At 38.0% G+C, this 14656-nt stretch overlaps 1 protein-coding gene across 5 annotated transcripts in view; it reads left to right on the top strand.

The window, feature by feature from the left end:
• SCAF8 (SR-related CTD associated factor 8) overlaps nt 1-14656 on the top strand; it is a 166715-nt gene that overhangs the window by 9660 nt on the left and 142399 nt on the right. For all 5 annotated transcript variants that reach the window (XM_075087887.1, XM_075087890.1, XM_075087886.1 and 2 more), the window contains exon 2: nt 13391-13474. In XM_075087887.1, the coding sequence (XP_074943988.1) occupies nt 13391-13474 (84 nt within the window). The remainder of the gene's footprint in view (nt 1-13390; nt 13475-14656) is intronic.

The raw sequence follows: 14656 nt of genomic DNA, 5'->3' as shown, positions 1-14656 counted from the left end.
TGTGTCTTCAATTTTTTTGTGACATTTAGGATCTGTCCCTGTATTTCGCGTCTCAGAACTGTAGAGGTGTGATTGTATTTAGACTTCTCCAAGGGGTTTAACTCCATGCTGTGCCATACTTTACCAAACCAGTGTGTTGCAACAAGAACAAAGGGCACTTCTCCAGGGTGGGCAGCCCACAAGCTCACCTCTGAAAATCTACAGAGACTAACATTGTGGTTGAAGCTGATACAGATTCCTGTTGGTGATCTAGAATTAGTTATAAAACAATGATAAAAATGTAATGATGGAAATTAGCCATATGGCAGGAAAGATGAGAAAATTGCACAAAGTTAAATACACCTGTTACATTCCTTGTTTTCTTACATGATATGCTTCAAAAGATCAGCTGAACTTTTTGATCAATCTTTCCTTTCTGTTTTTGGGAGTTTGGGCTTTGGTAAAGCGCTCAGCCTTGCCTAGCTATTTTACGTGGTCCATTTAGTTTTTTCTAAGCTTTTTGTTCCCATGCAGTAAACATCCTAAGTTACTATGACGAGAAAAAGGGGAATTGTATTTTATGACTTTGTAAAGGGCTAGGGGCAAATGAAGTTATGTTCTAAAGGCTATTCTGGACTAAACATCTGTTTCTAAACATCTGTTTCTTAGTTGCGTGCAATTCGGGAGACTAGAGTTGAATCAAGGCGGTTTCTTTAAATTCCCATTTTGCATTCATGGTCTATTTCTACAAAACAAGCTGTACCAACAGAACTTAGAAGCGTTCTTTGAAAGTAATAATGAAGACGGTTTAGAGGAAATTTTAAATAGGCTGTAATATGCCTTTTGGCTCAATTATATGAAAACTAAAATGGAATTTTGTCATTCCATTTCAAATTGTTCAGGTTCAGTAAATTTGAAAGTCATAATTGTGCTTCCTCAAAATGAAAGGGATAGGAGAAGGGCTGATCAAAGGCAGTGACAGTAACACCTGACTTCTTCATGCACTGAAACGTGATGGGCATGAGGGACTGCCATATTACCTTGCATATTACTTCACTTAATTGCTTATACAGTCAGGATAAATATTCAGATGTCCTCTTTAAACGTATGTGAAGAGTGGTGTATAAGACAATTGACGTGTAGGGAGTAAGCTTTTCATGGGAATGTTCTTGGTTGCTTTTCAATATTTTATAAATCAAATTAATGCAACAGTAGTAGGAAGACACGCTGGGATATCAAGCATATTGACTATTATGTTTGATAATTTAAACCACATGTCATGCACTTTAAGTGTTTGAAAACAGTTGTATTAAGACAGTTGCTGTTGAGTTGTAACCCTCTCTTCTGTGCTGGTTTTTAATGTTGGATTTTGGCAACTCACGTCATCTTGGTTGATCACAGGAAGAAAAGAACTTTTCATTGTTTTCCCTCCAAACTGAAATACCTTAGGCAGAATGGAGCATCTGCCATTCTGTGTCATCCTACATACACATCTTTAGTATATGTTTTGACATTTTTGTGCAGCGCAGAGAGCAGCAAGGTGCTGATTGGGTTTAAATAACAGTTCTCGCTGGTAGATCCTAGTCAGCATCAAGGAAAAATCCTGTTCACTGAGGGATGGGCTCATGTTACTTACGTAACTTTTCCTAGAGATTAAATTTCAGGAGAGTGTGTAAAATGCGGCATAATAGAAATCTGTTGATTCTGTCATTTTTTAAAGCAATGACTGACAATACTCTTTTCTTGTTCTTTGCAGTGTGGTGATATAATTATTTGGTAAGCAATTCAGTGACTATTTCTGTATATACAATTGGATTTGATTTATTTTAATGTTATTGAAATGTGAAAAAATTAACCTAATTTGTTATGGTAATACAATTTCTAAGTATTTACTTCGCCTTTTGCACATCAAAATTGCAGACATTTATTGTTATATACAGTGTCTGGTTAGTGTTGTGTCCTGGTAGCAGCTGCAGAAAACTGTAAAAATATTTCAGTAGAGATCTGTGTAATTGGTATCCCTGATGCAGCTTCTGGTCATAATCTCATACTTAGAGATTGGTCTGAGTCCTGGAGTATCAGTATCAAACTGTTTATTCCCTTAGCTGCTGTAACAGTGTAACAGATATTCATCTATATGAATATCCTTTCCTTTGGATCACACGCAACCAAAAGTGTTAATAGTGTTCAAGCCTTCTAGGGGCAAAAATAGTCTTAAGTGAAAAATTATTTCTTAGTCACTTTTCTCTCGCCTTTGCAAGATGTGGCCAGAGATATGGAAAAGGATATATTACTTATGAAGCTGTATTTTAATACAGTTAGTACTTTGTTCTAATCTTTATTCAGAATTTTGGTAGGGAAGCGGCTGTCTGGCTGTTTTACCTGTCGAATAAGCGTGGTTAATGATCTTGGAATTAAGTGTTGGGCTTTGTAGAAGCGTAGTATGCCATTGCCTTCCCTGGAGATGCAGTAACTTGCTCTGTAAGTGACTGACCATTCACAGAGGATGCAGTTCATATGCATGCTCCCTGGTCTTCCCTTGAGAAACTTCAGACTGTAGCTTCAGACTGTAGCTTAGCATTGTGTAGTGTATTGCCTTGTAAATTGCAGCTGTTATAGTAAACTTTTTTACAGATACTTACAATAGAATTAATTTTTAAGCACTTTTAGAATTACAGCTGTAATGATAAAAATACTGTTTGCATTACTGAACAACCAAACCGGGATATATGCTGATGAATTCCTAGACTTTCAGGAATCCTTCTCCAGAAGACTACTACTTTTAACGGAATTAAAGGAAAAATTCAGAGCAGAAATTCAATAAATTGCCTGTAGCATCAGTCTGACCTTTTGCCTTTCCCCTATTCCCAATGTATAATTTGTATTGCTCATTAAGTCTTTGAGCAAGCCCTTGTTTGTTCCCCCCCCCCCAAAGTTTGGAAATGGGACTTAGTTTATTTAAAATGATGTTGGGGACAGGGAACAGAAGTAATGCTGTTAAGCCAAATTTTTATGTGCACTGGAATATTGCCTTGTACCAGGTTTCTTAGCTCTAAACACCATGGCTTTTTGCTGTACAAATCATGACATTGTTACATCATATAGAGGAAAATACAAAATTGTGACTATAATTGGCTTTATTTGCCAGCCTGGTCCTTTCTTGGATATGATACTTAAATATACATTTACGTAGTGAATCTATGTAACTTGTTGTGTTTAGAAACTGTTACTTTTGAAGGAGATGCATGAGGAAATGATACTTCTTCCCTTGTCCGACAAACACATTCAAAATCTCTGTAAGGACAATTTCCCATCTATTTCCAGATAATACTGGTTGAGTGCAATGGAGAGGGTGGTATGGAAGAAATGCTTGTTTTAGGATGTGATATTAAAAACTGAGTCGTAAGACACTTTTTTTTTTTTTTAAACAAATATAAGAACAGAAAAGATATCTCAGTGGGAAGTGATGAGAAGCAGCACATTTTGATTTTGTTTGAAACTATACACAGGTGTATATAAAATGAGGAATAATTGGTATGACTTTTATGAAAGAAAGCAATATGCCATGTATTTGTGGGAGTTCTTTGAGAGAATTAACAAGCACTTGGGTGATGTTACCTGGATTTCCAAAAAGTAGTTGAGAAGATCCATTCCCAAAAGTTTGAAAAGAAGTTGAATTGCCATGGAGAGTGCATCCTTACATTGATAGATGACTGCTAGAAGGAGACATGGGGGAAAAGTTCATGTGTAGAAATAAATTGTCTTTTTTATAATGGAACCTTATGTGAGGGTTTGTGCTGGGAATGTATTTCAATGTGCATTTCAGTGTATTCATAAGTACTGTGGAAAAGGGGTAGAAAAATGAGGCAAAAAAGTTTGTTGACAGTATTAAGTTATTCAGGATGTTGATACTGAGGGCTAGCCAGGAAGGATTGCAAAAGGACGTTGCTGGACTGACTGTTAGATGGCACCCTGCAATTTCATCAAGTTAAATATGGTAATGCAGGCTGGGGACATAGTATGAAAAAGGCAACTCTTGCTTTATGTACACAGCGATGGGCACTGAAATTACAAGATTTAGTGATTAATGAGATCTTGCAACTGAAACGAAAATGCCTGTTCAAAGGTCAGCAGTAGTCAAAATAGCAATTAGAATCCTGGAAATTAGGAAAGAAATAGTCTTTTTATACAAATCTTTAGCTTATACTACGTGCAGTCTAGTTTGCCTCTCACAGGGCCGTGTTGGCAGAACTGCATGTACAGAGAAGGCTGGAAAGGGCAGTCAAAGATGTGGAACAGGTCTGTATGGGAAATTACTAAATATTGATATTCTTTTTGGGCTAGAACAAAGATGACTGGAAGATTATGAGATAGGGATCTATAGTACAGGTGATACACAGAGGTAAATCACTTTTTTTCTACGCAGAAGGCAGGCAAACCCAGTGTCACTGACAAGCACAGGTTCAAATCAAGAAAAAGGAGTTTCTTTGCACAGGTTTTGATTAAACTGTACCTTTGCCAAAGGTCATTTATCTTCTAATTCATGTAAATCTTTAGCATGCCAAATAAATTTGAATTCCCTGTGTAGAGGGAATTACGAGATTTTTATGAAAAAGATCAGTTGGTGCTGGCTCAGGAATCACTGATTTGTGGGTCGCTGGTGGCTAAAATAATATGCAGAGGAAGTATCACTAAAAGGGCAACTGTATATTACCTTCCGTAAACATCAACTATTGAATGCTGTTTCTTTAGTTCTCTCTGACCGGGTGGTGTGCATCAGTAAATAACACATTTTCTACCATGTCCTAGCTCAAAGAAAGGAGGAGAGGTAAGGAGAAAAAAGGAGGAAAAAAAATCAAACCCCCCAACAAACAAACAAAAAAAGTGAAAAAGAGGAGGTAAAATATATTATTACAAGAAGGTAGAAAGGTGTTAAGAATGAAAACAATTTAAAAAGAGGAAGCCAGAGAGGGGACAGAGGAAAGCAGTCCTGACAGCAACCATCCTTCTTGGTGGGGTCCAGGTGGGAGTGGCTGCTCCTTGGTGGTGCTCAGCCCAGAGGCCTGATTAGGCAGGGAGCTTGAAACAGTTGCCAGGTCTCTTGTTGTCGAACTTCCTGCTCTTCCTGGCACTTGAAATGGCCAAGCTGACTGGGGCTGGGTGACGTTTGACAGGAACGTCCCAAGACTTGCTGAGGCTTTGGATGTGGAGGGTAAATAAGAACAGGAGTGAGTGTATATGCAATTTCAGGAGATTGTGGAGGAACTGGAAAAGGAACCTGGCATATTTGATGTCTCATATGGTGAGAGGGTCTTCCTCTCACCATGGAATGGGCGTGAGTCAGGATCCCATGAGCACACCTGAGTCTGTCTCAAGTTCTCCACTGAGAATTTTCCAACCTACATTCCTGTTAAGCAGTAGACTTAGTTAACAGTGTAAGCTACCACCATGGGGTTTTTCACCTTCCTATGGCAGTAAGTCATGCTACTGAATGTTTTGGTCTGACACAAGGCCAACGGGGTGGAGTGAAGCATGGTTGGATAGGGAAGTTTTTTGAGGTGTGATTTCAAGGTGAACTGGTTAGCTCTTATTCATCCTACTGAAGAGACGTGGCGGGAAATTGGTAGTTTTGGAAATGTGATGCAGGTTTGACATGTCTCTCTTACATTTCTGTACAGTTGTGGTAGGATAAGAACTTATAAAATAGCAAAACTTATTTTTACAATTCACAGTAACAAAACAGGTTTAGAGATAGTTTTATAAAACCAGAACAAAAATCAGCCCTTGGAACTACTTGTTACTTTGAGAATCTTGAAGACTTTTAGTGCTATCTGTCTAATAAGCTGTTAAGTGCTTACATGGCCATTTGACTGTCATCTGATTCTTAACTTTGCAAGATCATTGCCCTGGGAATTGCTTTCATTGAGACAGATTAGGATGTGGTGATAAGTGTATCTTTGTGGACTCATTTTGTCCCTGAAGTGCCATTCAGATTCAAGCCTTCCCTTTAAGGATTTCCTGTGATTGATATTCAGTGCTTAATCAAACGTGCATACTTCGGAAAGGTTTATTGTTGGTTCCCCTCCTAATTATCAAAATGGTGATGTGTGTAGGGCATGGCTGGATGGAATCATCATACAGCAAAGCAGCAAAACAACTCTCCCACATGCAAATTGATATGGTGTTTTCTTCAGTTATAAATGGGTTGGGAAAATTAATGTTCACTTGTATTTTGTAGTTTGCAGTGTTGTTTGCAGTGTGTTTTGGAGCTGAGCACGTTCGATCATCTAGAATACTTGAGATAGGCAGTTCAGTCTTGTCCAAAGCTTTTTAGAATAAACTGGTAGAACATCAAATTCTCATTGACGTTACAATCAAATGTATACTACCATTAAGTGCTCAGGGTTGAAGAGTCACTGGCACTTTTTACAGTAACTTGAATGTATTCTCTTTACGTTTGCTGTGCTTTTTCTCACAGAGGAAAATAAAATTATTCCCAGAAGGTCGCATGGAAAATCTGCATTTTAACATCCTTTCTAACTAGATTATTTAACACTTGTTTTTTCAAAAACTGAGCCAACAATTTGGAAATGGTTTCTCTTAGCAGTACAGTTAGACTCCTCTTGACTTGTCTCTGACTGTGTTACATTCCACATCCCCCTGCCCACTGCATCAAATCCTGTAGAAGTTCAGTCTTTGTTCTTGCTTAACATTTGTGTTCTTCGGAAGTCATTAATTTTGTTTTCTTTAGCATCAGGCATGCAGTTTCTTTCTGTCACTCAGTTTTGTGTGATAATGCCATCTACCTTTAGAGAGGGAATGTCTTACCTTTAGTTTTCTGACTGATGTGCTGTAGTTCAAGAATGGACGGTACAAGACAAAGCTGTGTATAATTTTGTAATGGATTTATTCAATTTATTCAAGTCAGTTGGTCTTACTGAAACGGCATTCTCCCAAATGTCAGATTTGTGTTGTGGTGACTTCGCTCAGGAGAGCCTTTTGTGTCAATGACTCTTGGGTGAATATGCAGGTCTTTGCGGCAGTGTTCTTTTCCAGGCAAATACCAGGAGACAGTTGCTCTCCCTTAGATATTAGGATAGCTGGGAGATGAATATTGGTTTTGTTTAGATTAGCATATTCTTTTTTTTATTTTCTGGTGCAAAATCAGTTACTAAATGAGTGGGAAAAATAAATTGATCCAACAACATGTGAGGTGGTTTCTGAATTGGATGTTGATACGTATATCAGCTGGTGATAGATGTGAAGTGTTTGGAGAGAAATATTTGTTCTTTTGAGAGTATGTTTTAAAAAGAGACTCCAGACAGTGTGCTTGCTGCAGCAGTGCCTCAGATTTCAACAGCAAGTTTCCGTACTTACTGGTTTTTCACATCAGAAATGATGCAAATATATTCACTATGCAAGCCCCTCCAACTGTGAACTTACGAAAATAACTAGAGAAAATGGGTTTGGTGGTGGCCAGATATCTATCAGTAGAGATCAGATGCTTAAAGAAATACTGATCAGTTTTTGGGCAAGTGTTTTGCATGAGCTGATGTTTATCCAGAAAAGCAGGTAAATGTCTAGTGAGTGGAATTAGGCAGATTTTCTTCATAATTCAGAATCATATGGTAGCTCAGCTGTAAAGCATGTTTTTTGAAAATTACGTATTGGTTTGTGTGTCTGCTCCTTTGCTTTATTCTTCCAGTTTGTATTTTGAATGTGACTAGCATGCTTCAAAACCTCTGAAACTTCTCCTGGTTGTCTTGCCACTTGAAGATTACAGTGTTTCACTTTTGACCCTCTTAATTGAACTGTTTCTGTTGTGGGGAAAAAATGCAGCTGCCTGGTGTGATAAGGTTAAAACTTCATTTGAATAAGTCCTTTTAAACTGAGAGCTGCATTTTATACTATCATACAGATAGCTAACTGTATTTTATACAGTTATTTAAAAGAATGGGTGTGTTTCATAGTGGTATCTAGGCACAGGCTTAGCCAAATTGGTGACAACAGTTCAGGAGCGAGTGAGATCCCTCTGAGGCATACCAGAGCTGCCCTCATGGGCTGAGGAAAACCACGTTTGGCCGTCTCATGCCGCATCCACCAGCCTGGCTCTCACCACCTCCCCGCTCATCTCATTTGGTGCGCTCCTCAGTCCTATCCTTTCCAGTTGATCACCACTACTCAGATTGTATTGACATCTGACATCCCCTTAGTAATCCTGTTTGCAGTCTGAAGAGTCCTAGCCACCTTTGTCCTTCACTTAAAAGTGTCTCCATAGTTTTCATTATTTCTAATGATTTCGTGCCAGCCTTGGAGATTAGAGGGGAAGGTAGAAGTTCCAGAAGTATTGAGAGGTTGAGAATGCCCTGTAGCTTAGTACAGTTGCCTAAAGAAAGTTGTGGTTCTAAAAGTCTGTTCGCTGCATTTACTACTGAGATTTTTCTGGTTTACTGTTGAGAAATATCTTGTGTATCAGCATATCCCATTCCAGAATGGCAATAGTCAGCCATTGTCCGCTACTTCATGTGTACTCATGCTTGTCTGTCATCTTATTACTCGTTAGTGTCACTGATGTTCCTCTGCAGGTCTTGATAGTATGACTTTGTCCTATCCAGAACACATGTGACAGCACAGGCACAGTCTCCAGCATGAGTGGGACTCTGTTGGGACTTCCCTTTACTATAAACAAAATGGCTGTTATTCAAATTGTTTGCTGGCTATCTTTAAGGAGTGATTTATCAGGTTATTTGTCATGCAAAGGCTTATTTAGGAGAGCTTAGTTTCTTTAGAGCCTTTTGTGAGAGATCTTTGGTTAATATCTTCTTTTTAGTCCAGGTGGACTATATTGGTGACTTCTCAGCGTGCTCATTGGTTTTTCCTTACAATAGCTGCATAAAATTATCTGTGGGCCCACTAATTCTTTTCTTTTGAGTAATATATAAAATTTTTTCTGGTACAAACATTGAACCTAACTGATCCGTTGTTTCCTAATTCTCCACTTGAGCCCTTGACATGAATTTCTGACGCTCGTCGTGTCTCTTAGAGCTACAAGAGTGCAACTGTTTCAAATGAGAATTCACAAATCACAGCTAGTAGGTATTTCATTCTTTATAGTCTTCTGGCCCTGGAGGAGCACTCTAATAAATCTGCTGTTCCTTCTTTCTTCTGAAAAGGGCTTCTATTTATGTTTTTTCCTGTTTGTTTCTCAAACTTGATTGCTGTATTTTTACATGTACGTTACCTGTTAGAACTTATGGTCACTTACAGTTCGCTTAAAGGCTTCTTTCATGTGAGGGCAAGCAGTTATCTTCTGCCAGTGGGCATGAATGCCTTACAAAAGCATGATCAGGAAATAATTATAGCGAACTGTTTTGGCTAAGCATTTGTACAAAAGGGTATACAGGAAAAAATGAGCCAGAACATAAGCATACGTTTTAAAAACATTTATAATGTATATTTTAAACTCTTGTCATATTTTATAATCTTGAATAAATTACAGTTATTTTGCTTTAACTAGATTTGAAGAATACCTGATTTCTTTAAACGTGTATTGTCTTAAAAATCATCTATGCTAGATGAAAAAAAACAAAGTTTCCATTACTAGAGAGGCAACAAAGTCTTGCTTATCTAGCCAACTTAGCAGCAGAGCAAATAGGTTTGATGGATGGACCATTTGATGGGTAAGGAGTTGGCTGGATGGTTGTCTAGAGGAGGGCCACAAAAATGGTCTGAGAGCTGGAGCACTTGTCTTATGAAGACAGCCTGAGAGAGTTGGGGTTGCTCAGCCTGCAGAAGAGAAGGCTCTGGGCAGACCTTACTGAGGCCTTTCAATACTTAAAGGGGACACATAAGAAAGATTGAGAGAGACTTCTCCGAGGGCCTGTAGTGATAGGACAAGGGGTAACAGTGTTAAACTAAAAGGGGGTAGATTTAGATTAGACATAAGGAAGAAGTTCACTCTGAGGGTGGTGAGGCACTGGAACAGGTTGCTCAGAGAAGCTGTGGATGCCCCTTCTGTGGCAATGTTCAAGGCTCGGTGGGATGGGGCTTTGAGTAACCTGGTCTGGTGAAAGATGTCCCTGCTCATGGCAGGGTGGTTGGAACTAGGTGATCTTTAAAGGTCCTTTCTGACCCAAACCACTTTATGATTCTAAGTAGAGAGGGATTCCTTGTTGACTGTTAATCAATGTAATGTGTGAATTTGCTGAAGATAGAGCAAAGAATGTGTGCGCTGTCAGTAGATATTCAGGAAGATGTTTATGCATGTTAGGATATCTGTGTTCAGAAAAATGTGGGGTGGTGGGGGGTTGGCCCTCTTTCATTTGGATTAAGCTATGCTGGGTATGTCTTTTATGTAGTTAAATTCTGTTTAATACTAAAAGATTGAGTTAAGAAGTTTTAAGAAATGTCACATTTCTTAATTTTGGAAGTGAAACTTAATTTTTTTCAAAAGCAAAAAGTGTTGCATTAGATGTTGCAAAAACACATGTAGGTATTTCACACTGGGCCCTTGCTTTGCCTCTAGTACAAATGCTGATGCTTCAGACTTCTGCCGTGCAGTGAGACTCAAATCACATTTTCCAAGTGAATGTACTTTTCCTACAAATACATTTTGTTTTGAAATTAAAAGCATGGCTTCTTCCAGGTACTAAATTTGGGATTTGTGTTTTCCTTTAAACAGCTGTTAAAGCCTGGATACAGATGTATCCATTGTCCAAAAAGTCTATCTCTACAGAAGCATGTTCTTAATCTTGCTGTTTCTTTTGGTTCATTTTCTATTTTTCTAGCTTGAATTATTGGTCCTTAAACTTAATGCTAAACTTGGCACTCTGTTACCTGGGGTCAAGTAATGGGATGCTAGCAACAATCCATATCATCCTGTTGGTTTCTGGCATATTCTGAATGTGTGCTACTAAGATACCTGACTGCACGCAGCTGATGCTCAGAATCAGTTGTGTGCAATGCTGGCATGTTTCCCAGCACTGTGTTGTAGCTTTCTTAATGGTTTGAACCGCCCCATCCCCTCTTTTTTCCCTGATCTTTTGTAAGCTGATGGACTGGTGAGGTGTGGTCCCAGCACATCTGCGTGAGTCAGCAATTTGTCATCCTCATAGCTGTGTGTGTCATAGTGAAGGAGCTACTGTTCCTGTCTCTTCTGGGACTATTTTCCAATTGGCAAGGTGGCTTCTTGAATCTAGGCTCACATGTCTGTGAATTCCTTTTACTAGTATTTTGGGCTTTGAGAGTGCTGACTAGGAATACTCAAGCTGACTTTGCTAAGGCATTGCCTGAATCTAAGCAAAATGTTTCTGGCACTGTAGTGGCACCAGAAGTACTTTAGCTGTAGTTGCACATCATCCAGCCAAGCCGGCAAGCCAGCATGAGTGACCCACAGTCTGGCAAATCACCTAAGAGTAACTGGAAGTTGAGCACGGAACTATCTGTGCAAAACAGAGAAGAAACTGACTGGAAACTCTTGGTATTCTGCCTCTTCTCTCCCTTTCCCCCATGGTGGTGAAGAACACGTATGTATTTGAATTCTAGAGGCATTCATATTGCTTTTTGTTGTATAAGAAGTACATAAGTAATTCAGAATATTTTGCAACAGCAATTAACATTAGCATAAGTGAGAAGTAGTAAGTTGTTTAAAAAGTGGGTGTCCAGCTGTGAACTGGTTATAATTTCACTGTTTTAGTGGAAGTCCTTTCAAGCTGAGAAGACCAACACTTATGCTTGGACAAGCCAATTTTTTTCAGTTGGTCTTTTGACAGCCATGCAAAGTTTTAGTTAAAACTGGTTTTGACAGGAGAGGTCGGAGAACAGCATCTCATGTTTGCAGGGAGAGGAAATCCTTGTCTCTTGGAAACTCAAATACAACTCAAGAATACCTATGTGTTGGCTTCAGAGCAATAAATTATTATAAGCATCTTGGGGAGCATGACCTATATTTAAGATTGTCTAATCCTTTCCACTGTGTGATCCTGGTCATGGTTGCATTTTACTTTGTTAAACGACTCTGAATTATGTTTTCTGAGCTAGCGGTTTGCTGGAAGTTGGATGAATCTTAGGAAGTTAAAGGTGCTAATATCTTTATGGATATTAATCTAGTTCAATACATTGCATTGTTCAGGGTGTGCTGTAGGAGAGGAGAGGGATCTTTGGCTTTGTTTCTGTTTCAGTTATTGTTTTATGGAAAAACTCCAATCCTTCCTGTCTTTAGTAAGGAAATAAATGTCTATGGATGGTCATTCCCATTATCAGAGCTCTGTTTTTGAGCTAACGTGCTTCTAAACATGTGTGTTGTAAACAAAAGTACAATGTCAGTTAAGACAAGAATATCCTTAAAACTAGTTTGGCGTTTTGCATCTGGTCTTTCTATGTATGAAAGCCGCAAATACTAGACAGTCCCTTGTTTGTTAACACCTAGGGTTGAAGGAGAAAAGAGCAGCATTTTGTTCAAAGCCATATATTGTGAATAATCAGAGGTTTTCACAGCAAGTAAATAACCTTGGATGATGGAGTCCTGACAGTGTGAACAATGGAGTTGTTTCCAGTTACCCCTTATCAGTCATAGCTGTGAAGTTAGTTAATGTATAGTTCTCACTATGTAGCAGACTCCCAATGAATATCTGTCATGCTGGATTGCTTCTGCTAGGAGATGTATATACAAGTAAAAAGAATAGAGTTGTTACTGCATCCTGGGAGAAAATTGTTGCAAAACTCTGCTACTAGTGTACTGTGGCTGTTTTGGTGGTTAGATATTAACGAAGTTACCAAGCTGTGGTAAAATTAGAACCCAGCTGGATTTTTGCTTAAGCATTTGTAATACTTCTGATTTATTATTCCTCTGAGTTAAGGCAGTGAATGGAGGAAGTCTACACTTTTTCTCAAGCTGCTGTTTTAAGTGGCAAAATTGCTACATGCTCTTTCTCATTGGGCTGGGTTTTTTGTTTAATGGAAAATAGAAACATTTGATTCAGCGGGCATATGATGATGAATATAGTAAGTGTTTAGTTAAGGATCTTGTTATGCTTCCATAAAGGTAGTCAAGTGTATTAAATTTTTGGCCCTAGAAAAAAAGTTAATGAGAGCTACTGTATTTATGTATTGTATATATTTCCTTTGTAACTTCACCTGCAGGTGTCTGCTGTATTTAGTACTAGGAAAACTAGGTATATAGTGACAATTGCAAAGGAAAACCTGCTATATTTTAAGCATTTTGGATCTTATATTTTATTGGGCCTTGGTTTTTTTTTTTTTCCCCTTAAATGGGGATGCCTTTTCTGGTGTAATATGTATTTAAAATCTGATGTAAATCAAAAGTCTAATTTTCTTGTGGAATAATAATGTATTTTTGTACTGCTTAACAGTGCAGAAAATATTTCTGATACCCTTTTTTTTTTTTTGGCAGTTGTACTCGCTAAATGATTATAAGCCACCCATTTCTAAAGCTAAAATGACACAGATCACCAAGGCAGCAATCAAGGCTATAAAGGTAAGAAATTGGCTAGCTTTGACTTCCTTTCCGTTTCTCATCTGTGTCAAAATAACTGAATAGCTTAAAAAACTTGCTGTAGAGCTTTCAGTCTCCCTTGTTCTGTGTACAGTTTCCAAGTTATGATCAAATGTGATGGGATTTTCAGGAGCACAACAGAAGGCTTAATTTGTTGTGTGACTTTCATTTGCTGGTTGTCATATGTGAGAAAGAATTATACCAACTTGACTCTTCAATCAGATCTGAAAGACAGATTTTTTTTTTCCCCTCAGTTTAAAAAGGAAACAATGACATTGCCTGAGAACAGATGAATAAATATAAAACTACAATTCACCCCGCCCCACCTGAAAATATAAGATATGTATGCCTTTGGATCAATACATTTGTATAAGTTTTATTTCATTTTTGTAAATTCCTAGCATACTTTTTCATGGGTGTCGCTCATAGATTTTTATTTTTGATGGTGATGCTGAACAGCAATGGAGCAGCAGAAAACAGCACTGAAAAATGATGAAGGAAAGAAGTATGCAGTTAGCATTAAGCATTGAAACAAATGGCAATGCAGTGAAAGCTGGAGAGGTTAAAAAGAGGATAGACCAGGAACTTGTGCTCTTCCTATTGTGTTTCTCTGCTGAGAATGCAGGTGCATTTTCAGATAATGAAATCCATGTTGGGATTTTGTGTAATTTGGAGAAAAAGCAATTTGATGACAGAAGAGTAAAATTTACTGACTTTCTTAAATACGGTAAGTCTCTGTAAATTATAGTCTCTGTTTTGCAGTATAACGGAAATGCTGAAAACTTGTATCGAACATAAACAGGTAGCAAATGATAGTAAACGATTCTATAAATTAAACAGTTAAATGTCACCAAAATGTTTTATCATGTATTTAACTTGGAAATCCTGCTTCCACTCTTATCATTTCATTAACAACATTTAATTGTGTAGAACAGTTATTGAGATGATGTAGAGCTATTGTGGTGATATGTGAGATTCCAAAAACCAATTTTGAAGAAAAAGTATATAATAGATGTTATAAGGTCTTCTCATGTTTTTAGGTTATTAAAGTGAACACTTGGAAACTAAATGAAGTAGAGAAGTGCTATGCTTAGTAACATTAGGCTAACATCTTCAGTTGTGTGCAATGAAAAAATATGATTTGGAAGGAACAGTTATATTATT

This window comes from Phalacrocorax aristotelis, chromosome 3 (genome assembly GCF_949628215.1).
Source record: "Phalacrocorax aristotelis chromosome 3, bGulAri2.1, whole genome shotgun sequence".
Classification (NCBI taxonomy): domain Eukaryota; kingdom Metazoa; phylum Chordata; class Aves; order Suliformes; family Phalacrocoracidae; genus Phalacrocorax; species Phalacrocorax aristotelis.
The sequence above is the reverse complement of the archived record's forward strand: the minus strand, read 5'-3'. Positions and strand labels throughout refer to the sequence as shown.